The 18707-nt window shown below is 44.1% G+C and overlaps 1 protein-coding gene across 1 annotated transcript; it reads right to left on the reverse strand.

Moving 5' to 3' along the window:
* Positions 1-761: 761 nt before the first annotated feature.
* Positions 762-9001, reverse strand: CCN6 (cellular communication network factor 6; the record flags this gene model as incomplete). The annotated part of the gene is made up of 5 exons (XM_082305475.1): positions 762-1043; positions 1440-1633; positions 4718-4960; positions 5390-5666; positions 8948-9001. 5 exons carry the CDS (start codon positions 8999-9001, stop codon positions 762-764), a joined length of 1050 nt encoding a protein of 349 aa, XP_082161601.1.
* Between the last annotated feature and the right edge of the window lie 9706 nt (positions 9002-18707).

Consider the following 18707-nt stretch of genomic DNA (forward strand, 5'->3'; position numbering starts at 1 on the left):
ATTATTTTAATGATTCATATTTATGAATGCTGAGTTGCACTTGATAATGAGATAATGCAATATACCTCTGAGCAGAACATGCACTTACAATGAAGTTATAGTGACTGTTTGGAGAACAAAGTTTATATGCTTAAAAGACTCCAAGCAAAATAGATGTTTTAATATTTATAATTACCAGGGTAAGTAGATTTTTATATTACAGTAAGAACTTTTACAAAATACAATGTATGGCTGTTTCCAGTTGCTTGTCAGCCTTGGCTGTCTTAGAACAGCAAGGCTAGTGAACTGTTACAGGTCAGAATGGATCAATATAATGATTTCTTAAAGCCTGAAGCTCTTCTAGCAGAGTTGGAGTGGGTGTATAAGTAAGCACAATTTTCAATGTGTAAGTCCAGAAGTACTCAATAAAACATTATGATAACATTTGTTGAGAGCGTTTTTTAAGAAAGCATTCTAAAAACAGTCAACTTGTTACAGTGGGTACGAAGCTGTCTTGCTGTGCCTTTTTAATTACCAAAAGTTCTCCTATTGACAATACTAGTATTATGTACATCCTTCTCAAGAATGCATTTCCGCATATAGAAACAATTACATTTAAAAAGATGCACTCTTACTTGCATTTTCCAGGTGCCATTTAAAAAATGAATATTCGCATATGTAGTTTCACAATGAACGCTGCTGTGGCAGGGGGTTACGCTAGCTCTTCAGGATGTGAATGTGCTGTTGCACTCGCAGTATGTTACAGTCAATGGTGTAACTTGTCATAAAACTTTGAGTTCGGAAAATATATCTCCTGGAACACTACAAATCCTCTGACATACGCACGATGTTATCCACATCATCTTCCACTTAAAGAAGCCTTCATTGGGGCACTCAAACTGTACGGTGATCATTTTGGACTTATTAGGTATGCAGCACCTCTTGTCCAAGCACACCCCACAGAAAGTTAGTTTGTAGCTTTGTGTAGTTGAGCATCCAGAAAAAACTAGTTTTTCTGCTGTAGGAAGCTGGAATGTTGGTTGACATGTTTTTCCTTTTGGAATCTTTAATATAAAAACAAAGAAAAGCCTGAATTTTCTACATATGGAACCTGTAAGAAAAAACTACATCATTTACATAGAAATATCTTGAAAATTACTCCTCCTAAGAGCTGTCTTTTTTTATCAGTCAACACATAGAAAGTATTTTCTGGGTGAGTGAGCCAGTGGGACAGCACTAGCAGCACTTTTTTCATGACACTGTGTTGTTTTGTTTAAAATTACACATCTGTAGTTTACTATTGAAACCTGAAGACTAAACGTAGAAAAAGAAGAGTTATTTTATGACCTTTAAAAAAAGGAAGAAGTCATTTTATATTAGTATTTGCTAATACATCAATTTTTCCATTACTTCCAATAGTTCCATTTTCTATGAGGAAATCATTTTATATTAGCGAGTACCTTTATTGTCTTCAGTATATTGGTCAGACAAGGCTGGATGAAGCATAACCTCTTTTCTTTTTTCATTTCACATTTTCTGTTTTCGTTGGTCACTCTGCTGGATATGCCTATGCCACAGGTCCTAGAACAGGGTGTCCAGGGAGTTGCCTGTACCAGGCACTTTTTCTTCAAAACTAGCGGTAAGCTTCTGTAAGCTAAGACAGCGATATATTGTTTATGCAGCAGAACAGCCCCAAAATGATTAATTGAAAATAAAAGGATAAGCATTTCATTTCTGTAGATGAAGGTGCTTTTGGAGGTAGATCTAAAAATGAGGCATAAACAAAGTTATACAAAAGTCTTAGGGCTGAGCTGCTGTTAAAATTTACTGACCCTGGATACTCAGATCCTAGCAAGGACTATGAAATTGCATGTGTTGCATGACCCCGAAGTTTAATGGGATGAAAATGTTATGTGAATGTCCTGGTTTAACCCGGCAGGCAGCTAAACACCACACGCTTGTTCGCTCACTCCCCCCTCGGTGGGATGGGGGAAAGAATCGGGGGCGGAGGGGGGGAAGGGGTGAAGCAAGATTTGTGGGTTGAGATAAAAACAGTCTAATAGGACAGAAACGGGAGGAAAAATAATAATAATAATAATGATGAAAGAACATACGAAATAAGTGATGCACGATGCAATTGCTCATCACGCACCGACTGATGCCCAGCCGGTTCCTGAGCAGCGGCCCCCTGGCCAGCTTTCCCCCAGTTTATACACTGAGCATGACATCATAGGGTACGGCACAGCCCTTTGGCCAGCGTGGTCAGCTGTCCTGGCTGTGCCCCCTCCCGGCTGCCTGTGCATCTCCGGCCTTCTCGGTCGGCAGAGCATGGGAAGCTGCAAAGTCCTTGACTTAGTGTAAGCACTGCTTAGCAACCACTAAAACATCAGTGTGTTATCGACATTATTCTCCTACTAAATCCAAAACACAGCACTATGCCAGCTACGAGGAAGAAAATTCACTCTAAACCAGGATAGTGAAGAGAGTTATTTGTGGAATTTTTATGAAATGTCCAGAATGGAAGAGACATTGAAAATTATTTAAGGCCAAGCATAGCTTAAAAAGGGGTGCTGAAAACATTAATTCTTTGTAGATACTGTGAAGGCTTTAGGGGGTTTTTTGAGGAGTAAAATTCTCCAGTCACTTCTAGATACCACCAAAAAGCCTATTTTCTGATGGATTAGGGCTGGATTAGGTGGAGTATATTTAAAAAAAAAAAGAAACAAAATTGCAGTGCAAAAGTTCACGGTGAAATTCTGAAAAAAAACCTGATTATGTGGAATCTGTGCATTTAGGTTAGAGCATGGGCAGAATTACAAGGATACCTGGAAAGCAGACAGCAATTTAAAGATCTCGTTGCAGCAAGCAGATTAAAAGCCTGTCACAGATCTGCGACAAATAAAAGGAGGTTAAATGGTTGTTTATACTTGGTATGTTTTTAAAGCACGACCCCGGTACATCCCTATGTATCTAATTTAGGTAAATAGAATTGACAAGGAAAGCCAGAAGACAAAGCAAGAGCAGTGAAATGAAACTTAGCACTTGTTACCCACACTAACAGAAAAAAGACTTTTCAAAAGAGATATTGGCCCATGGAGGCATTCACAGAATTCATGCACAAGCTGACATGCCACTTTACTTCTGCTGCACTGGGAAAGGGAAGGGGGAAGACCTCCCTTTGAAACAAAAATTTCAAGGTGCTTTTCTTCAGAGGGTTTGTACCACCCGAAGAATAGCATCCTTCAGCAGGTACAGCCGCCACAGGGACAGGCTGTTGGCTCTCTGAACCAAGCCACGCAGGAAGCGTGCTTTGTAAGCTGGGTTTCTTTTCTCGGGGTTGTGTTGTGCAGTTGATTCAAATTCCTGACTAAATGTGAGGTGCAGTGTTGCAGTCTACTCACGGAAGGCGTTACTGAAGGTTGGACTTCAGCTTTTCGATCCATTGATGTGCCACAAAGTAAACGGCTTAATGCCGTTCTCCAGGTATCTGAAATACCCGCAAACCCAAGTAATATATTTCGCAGGGTCAAATGGTTTGGTTGCCATTGTTTTCAATGTGTTATGTTCTCTCTTTGATCAGATTAGGCAGTTGCCTTTCTGAGTGTGTTTTTATACACAGCATTAAGTATATTTCTGTAAAAAGGCTTTGACACCAGTTACAGGTATTTCACAATTTTGAAGTAACGATGAGCTGCTTTTTTTATTTTTAGTAACTTGCGTAACCACTGCTAATATGTTAGAAGTTGTCCAAACTGAACTGCAGATTTTGTAAGCAGGTCTACTTATCTGCAGATTGACCTATGTGCATCTACCTATTTTCTCAGCCGTCTTTTATGAAGGTTTTCTGATAAGCTTCACGATCCTTTTAGATTTATTTTGTTGATCCGTGATGACGATTCAGGCCATAGTTTCCTCATAATTCAAGTTGCTACCAAATAAATGGCTCAGCTTTCTGGTACCCACATTAGTTGCAAGGAAGATGAGTTTCACCGCGGAAACTTGCACATGCGCAGGGAAGGAGGCAGCACAAGCGCAGGCAGCTGTGGCCAGGGAAGGGCAAGGATAGCTGCTTCTGGCAATGGTGCTTCCTTAAAGTGGAAAAGAGAACTATGGTGTTACCAGCAGAGCAAGAATGAGGTTGAAGGGAATATCAGCTGACCCTGGCAGAACTGCCTGGATAACTGTTGTATGATTTTGATCAGAGTAAATAGGGAAGAAATTGGGGCGGGGGGGAAGGTTGTCCTTGCAGTGACCTGAAATTTCGTGAATTTATTAAACCGGCAAGGCAGTCTTTATATAATTTTCTGCTTTCTGTTGAAAGAAGAGGGCTGCAACCTGTTTATGTATGTACGTGAAACCCAAGACTCCCTACCACCACAAAGCCAGAGAAAGTGAGACAGCTCCCAGGCTGCGAAATGGCTGTCCACCAGCAACCCTAATTGGTCTGATCTGAGGAGCAGTAAACCTCTGCAGAAAGAGGGGCTGAAGGTAGCTTTGGCCGATTCCCTGGTGACAGAAGCCAAAAGGCTTTTTGCTTTTCATAGTCATCAGGTTTAGAGAAAAGAGTCTGTGACCTAAGAGTAAGAGGGGTAATTGGGACAGACCAGTCACCCTGCCAATGGCCTTGAGCGAAAACTGAGAAATTGCCAGTGTGCTGCCTGCCTGGCTGCTGGAGCCAGCGACGCTAAACGCAGCAAGGCTCACGTACAGAAAAGTTTACCGGCGTAGCCAGGCACACCTGACATCAGTCTGTAGTTTGTTGATTGAAGCTGCTTGTGCGGTCCGCGCCCACAGATGGATTGTCCAGGCTTCTTTCTGCCCGTCACCCTGGTGCAAGGACTTGCTGCTAGTTTGGGTGTGAATACAGGTGTACATCCAATTGCACCACTGACACACAGGCACTTATAAAGTGGGTTGGGTTGGAAGGTCTGCCCATTAAGGTAATAAACTCCATTGAGCTCACATCCTACAGCTACCAGATCTGCAAACGGTAAACAACAGTTACTAACACAGGAGGAGCATGTGGCTCCTGCTTACAGATTGCTAAAATGCCATCAGCATTTACTGCACCCACAGCTTCGAGTCCTTCCCAGCCCAAGCACACATTGTTTTTTATTTATGCCCAGGGATAACTACAGCCGCTTAACTTTAAATCAGTCATCAACATGTCTCCAAATAACAGGCTGGTGCACAATGAACTGGTTTCACTAATGCATACGAAGGTAAGTTTAAAGTCGCTCCCAGCCCTACTCTCAGATTCTGTGACTGAGCAGTCGGAGGACTAAATTAGGATAAATTGCCTAGCACAGAGCAGTGCAGCACCAGCGAGCAGAGTTTTCCTCCAAAACCATTCACCTGCGTGGTCCCGCCCTCCTGGATTTCAAGAAGAGAACGTGAAAGAACAACTTACATGCACACACGCCTGTTTCGTACCTAGGCTTGTCATCCGAGTAGTCGCAGTAGAGGCCTTTGTGGGGATCGCAGATGTCTGCTTCATTGCAGGTCTCTCCCGACTGCTTGGCGCAGACTTTACAGCAGCCGCAACCGTCCTTCACCAAGCTCACCCCGGGGGTGCAGGCTGGCACAGGCGGGCATCTGCACGGCCAGTGACAGACCTCCTTGCGCTGGTGGACTTCACCAGTTTCTGAAGGTTTTTCTCCAGGCTTCACTGGTGGGCTGTGGAAAAACTTAGACACAGTGGGACGTTTTGAGAGCTGAATGCATTCTGTGTAGCTGAGATAGCATAAAATAAAGTTGGGTTGGAAAAAACGGTGAAGTTGCATGAAGACACTTAACATTTCTCGTCTCACAGGATCCAAAAAGTGAGAGGCTGTCAGGGTTAGGTAGGAGACAGAGGACCAGTTTCATCAGTCACTGTCATGCACTGAGGTGGTGTTCCACCAGCGAGGCTGGCCTACTGCTTGTATGAAACACAATTCATTGCTCTTTCCTTTGCCTTCAGTAGAACAAAACCTGTAGTAGAGCTAAAGTAGGAAAAAAAGTGTTGTAAAGTAGGAAGTGGATTTATTTTAAATATTCCTTCCCACAAACCTCCTATCAAATTATTTAGCTCTTGATTCGTCCCACTGATAGCCAGCCACTGCCCTGTGTGCCACTTCTGATGGCAACAGCCTTTTAAAGTAGTAAACCTCTTTTGAGTGTTACTTTTGCTCCAAAATTTGAGTAGCTGTTTGGGAAGGAGCATTATAGTGTTCACAAATTCTCTTGTGCTAGATGCAAACATTGAATCCTAATAAGGGAGGCTAGTAGTTGCACTGAGCTAAATAGGTCATGGTCTGAGTGTATCTATTTGCATGAGTAAGTGTTGATCGAATCCAGGGCTTACAGGGCAAAGACACATCTCTTAGAGATTTGTATCAGCAGTAGGAAGTCAAGATCTAGCCAGAATTTACTGTTTTCCATATTCTGTCTCAGAATTCATGGGGTTTGTTTTTTGGTTTTTGGTTTTTTTAAGAAAAGGAAGTCCTAAGTAATTCTTGATGGGTTTATTTTTCTGAGGCATGTGGGAAGACTAAGTCGGCACAGAGTGTGGAAGGATCTATTTGAGACAGCTGCAGTCTATCTTTTTTTTTTTTTTTTTAAGAACTACATCTAAAACATAACAGTTTAGATCTTAGCGTTAAATATTTTCGCGCCGCTGATTTCAGCAGAAATGCAGATCGTGATATACTTATTCATCGCGGATGACTGGATCCATAGTTAAGTGGGGGCACACACAGCGCTTTGGCCACTAGTACAATGTAAGGCTTGGGAGCTGCTCTCATCAAGCAGCTCTGGCTGCCCGAAGAGCAAGAGGGAAAGACAAGATCCAGCCCCTCATCAGGTGCCAGCACCACCATCTAGCTTGCAGAAAAAAAAATATATATATAGCCTATATTTTTTCTGGGCACGTGAAGCCCCACCTATCAGTTTCTCGCTGTTCCTCCAAACTGCAGGGCTCTGCTGATGTAGAAACCACCCCCAGCAGAGACGCTAAGGGAAAGCTGGGGAAGGGGTCGTTCCGCTGGGTTTCCTTTCAGTTCAGCTTTCAAACTGGAAGTATCTGCAGAATTCAGCATTTCATATGTCATATCCCACGAAAGCTCTTGCAGCATAATTGAGCTGGCCTAATTGCGTGCAGCAGTAAATGACCTTTTAAAAGGCTTTTTTCTACCCCTAATTTCCATTTTTCATGGTCATTTACAACTATAGTTACGATATCTTAATCCACAGCTACTAATGAAGCTCCAAAGTAGTAGCTTTCAAGTTCTTTTGGCTGAATGATTTTTAAGATACATACTAATTCACAGAGGCAATTCGTATAATAAATGAATATTAAACAATGTCATGTGGTATTCAATGCAGCATGCAGAAGATGATAATTTCATAAATGTGTTATTTTGTTAATCATTTGCTGATAAAGGATTTCTTATAATCCTTTTTACCTAAATGCAGCAGTAATACAGAAACAACCAACTTAAGTATACTTTCTTTAGGCAGCTAAGCCTTTCCTATAAACCATAATGTTCATTTGATGAACGCGTGCATTGGAGCGTAAAGCTTCTTAAAGGCTTGTTCTGGAAACAAGATACACGGAAAACAGGTGTTCCTATACATTTAGCAGTCTTCAAGACTGCATGGTTGCTTTAGGAAACTCACTCTCTTGCTGCCTTTTTTCTTTTTAAGCAGGGTATTAGCATTAGGAATTTGGCCATGTGCCAGCTATATGAGGTTATGTGGCTTAAATCAGATCTCACGTTTCAAAATGGGTATGTGTAGCAGGAAATAATCTGTGTGCTTCGACCAGTATGTTTAATTTGTATTACAAATTAAAATGTGCTTTAAACCTACAGAATTCTACCTAAGCAAGTGATTTTTCTCTCTTTTTTTTAGGGAAAGATGTCAACTGAGAGGTGTGAGACTACAGAGTTTCCCAGTAAGACAAACACCATCAGGCAAATATCTTGACAGTTTTAACTGTGGAATTACTGAGAAGCTTGGTCTACCTGAAAAATCTTCAAAAATCTATTAAGTTACAATGAAAATTTAAAGTTTGCTTGTAAAGTTTACAGGCCAAGTATTTTCTAATCCTTACATCCCAAAGTTTCTATACCAAAGCTATCCACATCGTACAAGCCCACTGCATACTTTTCTGGATCCTATGGGCAGATCAGAAAATGAGACCATTGTGTAGCAGCCCTTCATCTGTTGTTTGTTTTCTTATGTTTTTAAAGATTAAACAGGGTCTGTATGGCATAAATAAGCAAATAGCAAAAGTAGGCAATGTATTATTGCTAATGTTTGGTTATCTTAGTCTGGCTTTAAATATGCAGAAAGTTAGCAGAGGAAGACAGTCATTTGAAAATTCTCCATTTGACATTCATCTTGATCATAAAGGAAAAATACACTGTGTACACGGAAAGTGTATTATTTTCAGAATTAAGTAAATAAATAATGAAATTGGCCTTTGACACAAATACCTTCAGCAAAAGCTATCACTTAAAAGATTCTCATAAGAGACAAAGCATAACAGCCCAGGTGCCCTTCTCATTTGTAAAACTAGCCTGAAGTCAGACCACTGTGTATATATACAAATATATATATAAATATATATATATATGTGGAATATGAGCATGGACAAGATGTTTACTTTCTTACTGCATCAGATAACCATTTGTGCTTAAATTTAAAGAAAAAAAAAAAGTCACTGACAATTTAAGTTTCCCTAACACTTTTTTTCCCACCGAATCATATTAATGTACAGATTAGAGAGAAAAAAATACCAAAATCAAGACTAATGCAGTAAATAAGCTGCAAATGAAATTTACTCAGGAGTAGGGAATGGCTCCTTATTCTTTATGAGGAATTTGCTTCTCTGAAATTTATTTTGACATTAAGCAAATAAAAACTTTAAACCGGGACAGGGTGAAGAAGGGAGAAATCTTTTTCTTCTTTTTAATGAACTTACCTGTTGCGTACAAGGGATGATGAAGATGATGGTGGGAAAAAGGAGCCACCGCATGTTCCTGCACATTCAGAAGTGAAACTGGGAGATAGGGAACAGGCTGAGCTGTGTCAGAGGAAGGACTGAACACAAAGCTCTCCTCTGTCTCCCTTGCCAACCCTACTTTCCCCAGCACATGCACGAACACATACACGCATTCACACTTGAAATTCTCCTCTTCATACAGAACCAGCTTCACACTGAAATTTCCAACTGATCTTCTTTTCTCTGCCCGGTGTGAGAGTACGGATTTTCACACCCTGCTTGATCCCATCCAGCTGCTTCAGCAGATTCAGCCCAACTTAATTGAGGTCGGGTGGGGTGACATCTGATTCTTAAAATCTTGCTGCTGGAAATGTACTGTTATTTTCAACTTGTCTTTAAGTCCATATTACAGGAATTTCTAAAATCTGAAGGGCAGAGCCCCAAATACATATATTTTTTGAGACAAAGAAAGCAGGGTTTCTCAAAATTTCTCATGTATTGTGCCTAGCAGAATCATAGCGTAAAAATTAACACTGTCAGTACATGCTCTCTAAATAGGGAAAGAGATGCTATAATGTGTTATAACGCTAGTTCATATTCTGCTCTGCTTCTTTCTATGGAATCCTAATGGGGAAACCCAAACTGTACATTTCCCTGAAGTATGCACCTTGTCTTACTGTCATGCCACCCCGCTTAAACACAAGACCATTCAAATCTCCAAATTTCTTCCTCCCTAACAGCGCCGAGGCGATGTGCCTGATTTTTAGGCCGACAAGTGAGGGTCTCCAGGATAAGACAAAAGCTCCACCCCTGCGACAGCGGTGTTGGTGGTGCCCTGGTGAATGCTCCTCCTTTGCATTTGTCCTCGCTCAGTCACCTCCCGTGAAGCCCAAGAGTTGTTAGGGGAGGCTGCCAAAGCCCACGCTGTGTGTGGACAGAGGCAGCGGTGGGAGTATGGAATCAAATCCAGTCCGAGCAATTCTGTTTTGCTCCCCGGCTCAGGGCACCACATGCCCTCTGCAGTTACAAATCAATCCCGAACTGCCCTTTCAAACTCTTGAGCAGTCAGCTGTAAATCACTGAAAAATTGCTCTTCTTTAGCACAACCACTTTGTCACATAATTCAACATAAAGTCCAAGCAGTACCTAGGTACCCAGTGACTGCTGCAGGTCAGTGCATTTCCGTGATGTTACTCTGAGTCTGCGACAGTGCAGACCAGGTCTGACTCAAGCCTTGTGTTTCCGATTAAAAGCTTATGAACATAGCACCTAGGTTTCTCAAAAATCTCTTCTGCATACTTTCAAAGCACAGCTTGTTTCATAGGGTCAGAGGATAGTTGAGGTTGGAAGAGACCCAGGCAGTCGCTAGTCCAACCCCTGCTCCAGCAGGGTCAGCTCTGAGATCAGACTAGGTTACTCAGGGCTCTGTCTATTTGTGTCTGGAAAACCTTCAAGGGTGGAGACTGCCAAACCTCTCCTGGCAGCCTTTCGGAGTGACAATAATGAGCAATGCAGGCTGTCTGAAGAGATCCCAGGTACAGTTTTCTCCTGCAGGCCCAAAGACACCCCTTTCATTCTCCAGCCTGGAAGAAGTGAGGAAAGTCAGAGGACTGCCACATCCTTTCTCCTCCTAGGGCTGCAGGGGAGCACACAGCGTTCATTTGAAATGTGTTGTTCCTCTTTGCATCGCAGAAATAAAGCATGTGGCTTGTGCAGGGATGGGAATGCTCTGTGTGAGCTGGAAAAGACTGGTCTGCTGTGGATAACGGTCCCCAGTCTTGGGAAACAGGAGAGAGATGTTCCTGTAGGATTATCCATTTGTTTTACATGGCGTATTTTGTTGAAATCACCTAGAAAGCACAGTATCTTCAGGATCGGAGAGTGAGACTTTGAAACTGGGGTTTGAGTATAATTAAGCTGAACGATTCATAGAAAATGTTGGGTTTGGGAGGGGTGGGAGGAAGGTTCCTCCCTGAGGAAGACATCCTGGTGGTATAACACATTAAAATGTGATTTTACGGGGCTGGATGGTTGCTCACGTGTGTGCAAAGCAACCGGCGTGCTGCTTCAGCCCAGGGAGGGCCCGCTGCTAGGAGCAGCACTCCTACTAGTAGGATTCAGCTCTCCAAAGCAATAATGTGCCTTCATTGCCTCTCCCTAACAAATGCATTAACTGAGGCTGTCTGGAGCTTGCAGTACTGATCCCTGAGTGTATTTAATAAGGAGCCATAAGACTACAAAGACAGCGACACTAACACCTTTGGATAAAACATGCGCCAATGCTTTGACTTAGTATTAGAGTCTGTGTCTCTCCTAGTATTGGCTCTGATTTAAATAAATGGAGGCTGTGTGCCCTTTTCCTCTCCTGCAGATCTTTAGTGATCCCCCACAACTTAAAAATTAATGTTCTTAATGCCATGTCCAGACTCAGCAATAGTTTGTCTGTATGCATCCTCCTTGCCAAATCTCCCTTGCAGATTTGATTACATGAGGCATCATTCATTTCCTGAACTAAACCTGCTCTGTTATCTGGTGCCATTCTAATACTACCCTGAAATGAAATGTAATTTGGTTGTATATTCAGTGATCTCTACATACTGCACTCATTTCTTTGGTGCCGAAGAATCATCTTCCCGTCTGTGAAATATCCCATGTAAATCCATTGTCTTAAGCTATGGAAAAGTATGGGATATAAACCCATAAATGAAAATAACCATGCATTCTAACAGGATACCCTGTCTTAGACAAAATACCAGAAGTATTCGTTATTGATATTTGTTATGGGCCAGGCTTTTCAATACTCCCTAGTGGGCTTGGTGGAGTTATTGTGACCAAAATCCAGCAAAGCTAGGGTTGGGTTCGGTCATTCCTAATAACTGTGTGTCAGTCCCAGACACACACCAGAGCTGGAGGCTCCCATTTTGGCAGGAAGGTTTTAACATGTTGTCCTGTTTTGTTGCTCTTTGTGCACGGATGTTACAAAGAGACTCCTCTATTTCAGTCAGTCAAACCTAATGTCTGTGTCTCTTTGCTCAAAAAAAAAAACCCCAGATGAGTAAAAAGAAATAGGCACATTATATGTCAACATATTGGCCTTGGCTCATCCTGTCTCACATGCTGTTTGCTCAGTCAGGCTTTGCAAAGAAGCTGCCTCCTTCAAAACAACCATGCTCCAAAAACACCAATGGACTTCACTGAGAAGTATGCTTGCTCTTGACAGCAGCTTGGCCACACCAAAACACAGACATCTCCCTGCTGGGAGCAGCAGAGTTTGCTCCTGGGCAGCATGGCATGCCCCAGGTCCTGGGCTTAGCCTTGCTCAAACGTGCAGTGAAGCTCCCAGCTGGGTCACTGAGGCCGGGCGCTGTGATGGTCTTTGCAGAGGAGCCACCCATCCACCACTAATGAGCTCTTGTGAGGTGCCTCCCTTCTCAGCTGGTCAGCTGCTCAACTTTTGTAAATTTGGGCCACTTTTGCTTCTCTTCAAATTGAATTTCAGACATAGAGTCATAGAATCATAGAATGGTTTGGGTTAGAAGGGACCTTTTACAGATCATCTGGTTCCAACCCCCCTGCCATGGGCAGAGACACCTTTCACTAAACCAGGTTGCTCAAAGCCCCATCCAACCTGGCCTTGAACACTTCCAGGGATGGGGCATCCACAACTTCTCTGGGCAACCTGTTCCAGTGTCTCACCACCCTCATAGTGAAGCATTTCTTCCTTATATCTAACCTAAATCTACCCTCTTTCAGTTTAAAGCCATTACTCCTTGTCCTATCACTATGCACCCTTGTAAAAAGTCCCTCTCCAGCTTTCCTGTAGGCCCCCTTCAGGTGCTGGAAGGCTGCTATAAGGTCTCCCTGGAGCCATCTCTTCTCCAGGCTGAACAACCCCAACTCTCTCAGCCTGTCCTCATAGGAGAGGTGCTCCAGCCCACTGATCATCTCCGTGGCCCTCCTCTGGACTCACTCCAACAGGTCCACGTCCTTCTTATGCTGGGGGCCCCAGAGCAGAACGCAGTACTCCAGGTGGGGCCTCACGAGAGTGGAGTAGAGGGGGAGAATCACCTCCTTTGACCTGCTGGTCATACTTCTTTTGATGCAGCCCAGGATATGGTTGGCTTTCTGGGCTGCAAGTGCACATTGTCGGGTCATCTTGAGTTTCTCATCAACCTATTTCAGCTGTTGTCTACTTCCAAACCAATTTATAAAGCTTCTCAGAGCCACTCCTTGGTTTGCCTGACCAACTTGGTTGGTTTGCCTGACCAGCCTAGTGGCCTTCAATGATGGAGCAACTACATCAGTGGATAAGGGACGAGCTACAGATGTCATCTGTCTGGACTTCTGTAAGGCCTTTGACACGGTCCCCCACAATATCCTCCTCTCTAAATTGGAAGGATGCAGATTTGATGGGTGGACTGTTCGGTGGATAAGGAATTGGCTGGATGGTCACATCCAGAGGGTAATGGTCAATGGCTCGATGTCCAGATGGAGAACAGTGACGAGTGGTGTCCCTCAGGGGTCCGTACTGGGGCCAGTGCTGTTCAATATTTTCATCAATGACATAGACAGCGGGATCGAGTGCACCCTCAGCAAGTTTGCAGATGACACCAAGCTGAGTGGTGCAGTCGACACGCCTGAAGGAAGGGATGCCATCTAGAGGGACCTGGACAAGCTGGAGAAATGGGCCTGTGTGAACCTCATGAGGTTCAACAAGGACAAGTGCAAGGTCCTGCACCTGGGTCGGGGCAATCCCTGGTATCGATATGGGCTGGGGGATGAAGGGATTGAGAGCAACCCTGAGGAGAAGGACTTGGGGGTACTGACAGACAAAAAGCTGGATATGAGCCAGCAATGTGCTCTCACAGCCCTGAAGGCCAACCGTATCCTGGGCTGCATCAAAAGAAGCACAGCCAGCAGGTTGAGGGAGGTGATTCTGCCCCTTTGCTCTGCTCTGGTAAGACCCCACCTGGAGTACTGCGTCCAGCTCTGGGGTCCTCAGTACAAGAAGGACATGGACCTGTTGGAGAGGGTCCAGAGGAGGGCCACAAAAATGGTCAGAAGGATGGAGCACCTCTCTTATGAGGAAAGGCTGAAAGAGCTGGGGCTGTTCAGCCTGGAGAAGAGAAGGCTGTGGGGAGACCTTATTATGGCCTTTCAATACTTAAAGGGTGCTTATAAGAAAGATGGAGAGGAACTTTTTAGCAGGGCCAATAGTGATAGGACAAGGGGTAATGGTTTTAAACTAAAAGAGGGTAGTTTCAGACTGGATATAAGGAAGAAATTTTTTACAATGAGGGTGGTGAAACACTGGAACGGGTTGCCCAGAGAGGTGGCAGATGCCCCATCCTTGGAAACTTTCAAGGCCAGGCTGGATGGGGCTCTGAGCAACCTGATCTAGTTGTAAATGTCCCTGCTCATTGCAGGGGCGATGGACTAGATGACCTTTAAAGGTCCCTTCCAACCCAAAGCATTCTATGATTCATAACATGCTACCTGATTTATGAAGATATTAACACCCTGATTTAAGATGTCTAGGTCCCATTTTTAGAACTGACTAATGCAGGTAGTTGACTATATGCTATTTTCTTCTAATGGGCCTTAAACACAGAAAAGATGCCACAAAGTGCTTGTAATCCTAAGGACACATCTCTGAAATGTTTCATCTTTCTATGGCCATCAACCATGTGAAACAAGAAACCCTCAGAATTGTTTAAGTAAGTTGAATATTTGTCAGCAAAGAGAGGCTGAACTTTCATTTTTCTTGTTAGCAGATCATTTAAAAATATCTGTACATGCTGAACAGGATCAGCCTGCTCTCTGCCCAGCTCTGTGGGGCAGACTCTGTGCAATCAATCCAGAGAGGCACAGACTATAAAATACAGGCCAGGAAGAGTGAAGGCAGAGACAGGAATAAAAATGAAGACAAACTGGGGACCCACGAAGCAAGGCAAAGAAGTGTAACTGCGCTAATCTAACCTATTACACACTGGGATCGGCCAATTCTGCATACAGTGCAGCGGCTCTGCTTTCTCTTTTTAATTTGATGCTGAATTCACTGTGACAGAATAACCTCGGATCAGCCCAAATCATATTTGCAAAGCAGGTTTTCTCCTCATAGCCTGGTTCTGTGGGCACCCTGATGCCGGCAGCTCCAGCCTCCCCTACCTTTCTGCCCCCACGGCTGGCCGGCGCTTTGGAGAGCAGGCAGGGAGAAGCGCCGTCAGGATAAATATTTGAGCACGGTGGCTAATCCCACGTGTCAGGAGACATGCGAACTTCCACCAAGGCTCATACGATTCTCAAAGGGTTTCCATTGTTAGTTATAGGAGGAAATAGTAAAGCAGCTTCTCAAACTCCTGGGCTGTTTACACATGCAGTTTGTGTGCCAGCTAAAAAACATTCCCGATGGAAATGAAAATAAGGTCCCAGCCAACGTCCTACCCAAACCTTCCTGGAGGGGAGGGCATGGGAGACACACAGAAAAAGAGTTGTATTTTTTCCCAAACCACCAGTTGGGGAGGTTTTTTTTTATTTTATTCCCAGTACATACTCTATTAACCTTTTAAAAAACATCCCACCTAAATCTTGGTGTATTCCCACTGCTATCTCCAGATTTATTGTGGCACAAAGTCATCCGAAAGACAAACTCAGCTCTTCGGTCTACAGGGAAAGTATATGATGCTCTCTACTGACCCAGAGACACCCATAAATTGTAGGGCACTGGCTGGATCTGGTGCCCATTTTGCATGGCAAGTGTCCCAGGGGGTGAGAAAGCCTTGGCAAGGGGAAGGGAGGCTGCCTTCTCCTTCCCACTGGTGCAGTCACCTCCACCTCTCTCCCCTCATGTACAAAGGTGGTCACCTCCACCGCTCTCCTCCCGTGTACAAGGAAGCTGCTCCAAGTTTCAAGGCTGAAAGGATTTGCTCCTTCATTGGATGGGTTCATTAAAAACAGCAGAAGCTGGGGAACTGGTAGTGGAGAGTCCAAAGAGCAAACGCTGGGTGGGCACATCAGATCTGGGCAAGGTCCAGGGTTCACAAAGATTGTGACAGCCTGTCTTCAGGCTCTTGTAAGGGAAGATTTCGGAAAGGGGATAAAAGAGTTCTTGCCCCAGCCCTCAGGCTATGTCTTTCAGGCTCTAAAAAGTAACAAAGTATCCAAGAGAAAAAATCTATACCTCTTTATTGCAAGGGTATGGAGGATAGCGTGAAATTTCTTCATTTTTCTATTTAAGAATCTCACCTCAGCATATGTGTGTGAAAGAGCGCTAAACCTACAGGAAACTCAGTTTAAACAGCCACTTTTGGTCTCTTTTCAGTTTCCTCTATAGAAAAAGCATCAAAATCTAGAAAATGTCCAAGCAAAACCCCACATCAACTCAAACTCTCCAGAGGGCTTGCAAGCTTGCCTAGCTTGCAAGAAAATGTTGCTGAGTTGTGTTGACCACCCCAGCAATTCAGTTGCATAGTTACCCTTCCTTTTTCATGCCTACAGCAGAATTCCTTGTAAATCATCAGGGGAAAAGAAAACAACCACCTCCGTTGCACAGCTGTGTCCATTTACTTCATCCCAACACTTTGGTCCAAGTAATGTGCCCACCACTACCTGGCTGAAGAAAAGAGAAGAGGTGGCAGGCAGGGGCTGGCTGGTGGGTTGCCCAAACCTCATTTGCCACGTGGGTGGAGGGGGGGAAGAAACAAAGCAGGAAAGGGTTAAGGCAGAAGTCTCCTAGTGAACGAGTGGGCCTGGCTCAGTCATCTCCGATCCGGAAAAGCCCACGGGAGAGCTCAAACATAAACAAGTGAGTAACGTGTCCAAGATCCAAGGTTCTCAGTCCCATTTTGCAGAAAGGATTATTTCATTTGCATTTTCTGTAAATGAGTCACAGCCTATTGATAGCTACAAAAGTCTCCGTATTGCTTTCGCGAAAATTGGGCCTCAGATGTCACCTTACTATTTTTTTTTCCAAGTTAAAATGTTGGCTCCCTGTGCGGTGGGATCTGTGGTGCAAAGCAAAACCAGGGAAATTTAAATGGGAAAGGGGAGAGAAACAGAAGGTTTAGTGCTGCTGGAGCCAGACCATTCCCGGGACCAGCTTTGGAGCTCGTGCCCCCTCATCGCTGCTCTGGTCTCCTGCCCAGCTAGGGCTGAGGGGCGCGGGCGCTGCACCTAACGCCTTGCCTCGCAGCGCCTGCTGACCAGTCGCCAGAGGAAGGATACCCCAGAGGTACCTGGGCAGATACCCAGGATGCCTCTGGATAAACCAGGCATGGCCCCACACTGCAAAGCTAAGAAGAAATTAGGAAAAGAGAAGAAAACTTTTCCAATGAAATTAAAAGCAAGAAAGATACTAGGGTTTTCTTTTATACATCCTCAACAATGCATGGATCCTTCAGTTCCTGTCTTTTAAAATCTCTTGCAGACCACCTTAAATTCACTGGAGAAGTGCTCGGTCTTGCATTAGGTACAGCCCTGCCATCTGTCGGATTTTTTTTTAAATCAAACGCTTGTTTAATATAAGAAAAAAACACAACCTGACAGCAATTGCTTGTTTTTTTGTTTCAATCAAGTATGTGTTTGCTTTCCTAAAGGAGTTCAGAAACCAGCAGCAACCCTAACATTTCCTGGGGAGTCCAGTTAATCCGAGGCCCCATCCAGACAGCCTGCGCCCAAGGCTGCGCTCCTGCTTCAGAGCCCATCTCACCAAAGGTATAACTGGCTTCAGAGATGGCAACATCCCACTCCGTGGGCATCTTCCCATGTGAAAAGGAAAAGGTTCCTTTTAAGGGAAAATTGTTGTTTTTTTCACCTAAGACTAACGGATCATTTATCATATATGTTTGTCTAGGCTCCAGAGAGACTTTCCAGGAGAAGATGACCAGGGTACTAAAAGACGCTTTAACCTAACAAAGACAGGGATAAGAAGACCCAGCAATGGGCATCTCAAGCCAGACAAATTCTTATTGGACACAAATATTTAACAGAGGACGAATTGTAACATAATATATGGAGGGAAGTAGCAGGTCTCTGCCTTTTTGGGGTGAGATTCGCCTAGATGTCCTCTGATGAGGACAGTTACATGTCAGCTAGGGTCCCTTTCTGTCTCTGGAGAGCAACAGGCACTTCCATGGTGCAGTTCATTTCTTCAGATGGACACTTCATCCTCAGGAGGAGATGAATCACATCCTTGAAGTACCTCTGTACCTTTTCCTCTCTGGTGACCCTACAGGGAGCTTGGGATGGCATCTCTCTGGCAGAACCACTTGAATGAAACACAAATAATGGTGCCAAAAGCTCAGGAGACCGGGTGCAGCGTAAAACCTGATGCTTAGATGTCCTCAGGTGATTTCACAGTCCCTTCTGGACTTGCTCTCTCTGTTTCTGGGACTGGCACCACAGCAGAGCCATAGGTATGGTGCAGCCTGCCATGGGGTTGGCATAGGTGGTCGGGGCCAGCCCATAGTCTCAATGACCTTGAAAAGTGCCTTTGGTTCCTTGCTCTATGTGAGGGGCTATGGGAGGGGATGCCCCTCGGCAGTGCTCAGTGTCAAGTCATAGGAGAAATCAGCCACAGCTACCCAGCAAGCACTTGCACCGCAGCTGTGCCCAGCACAACACCTAGCACCAGCTCCTTCCTTTCAACATGAAGAGGGCATTTCAATAAAAAAATGAAAAGAGACTTACCAGAGAGCCTCTGAGCATGGAGGATATGTTCATTACCATCGTTCCGATTCAA

The sequence above is a fragment of the Platalea leucorodia genome (genome assembly GCF_965183815.1).
Source record: "Platalea leucorodia genome assembly, chromosome: 3".
Classification (NCBI taxonomy): domain Eukaryota; kingdom Metazoa; phylum Chordata; class Aves; order Pelecaniformes; family Threskiornithidae; genus Platalea; species Platalea leucorodia.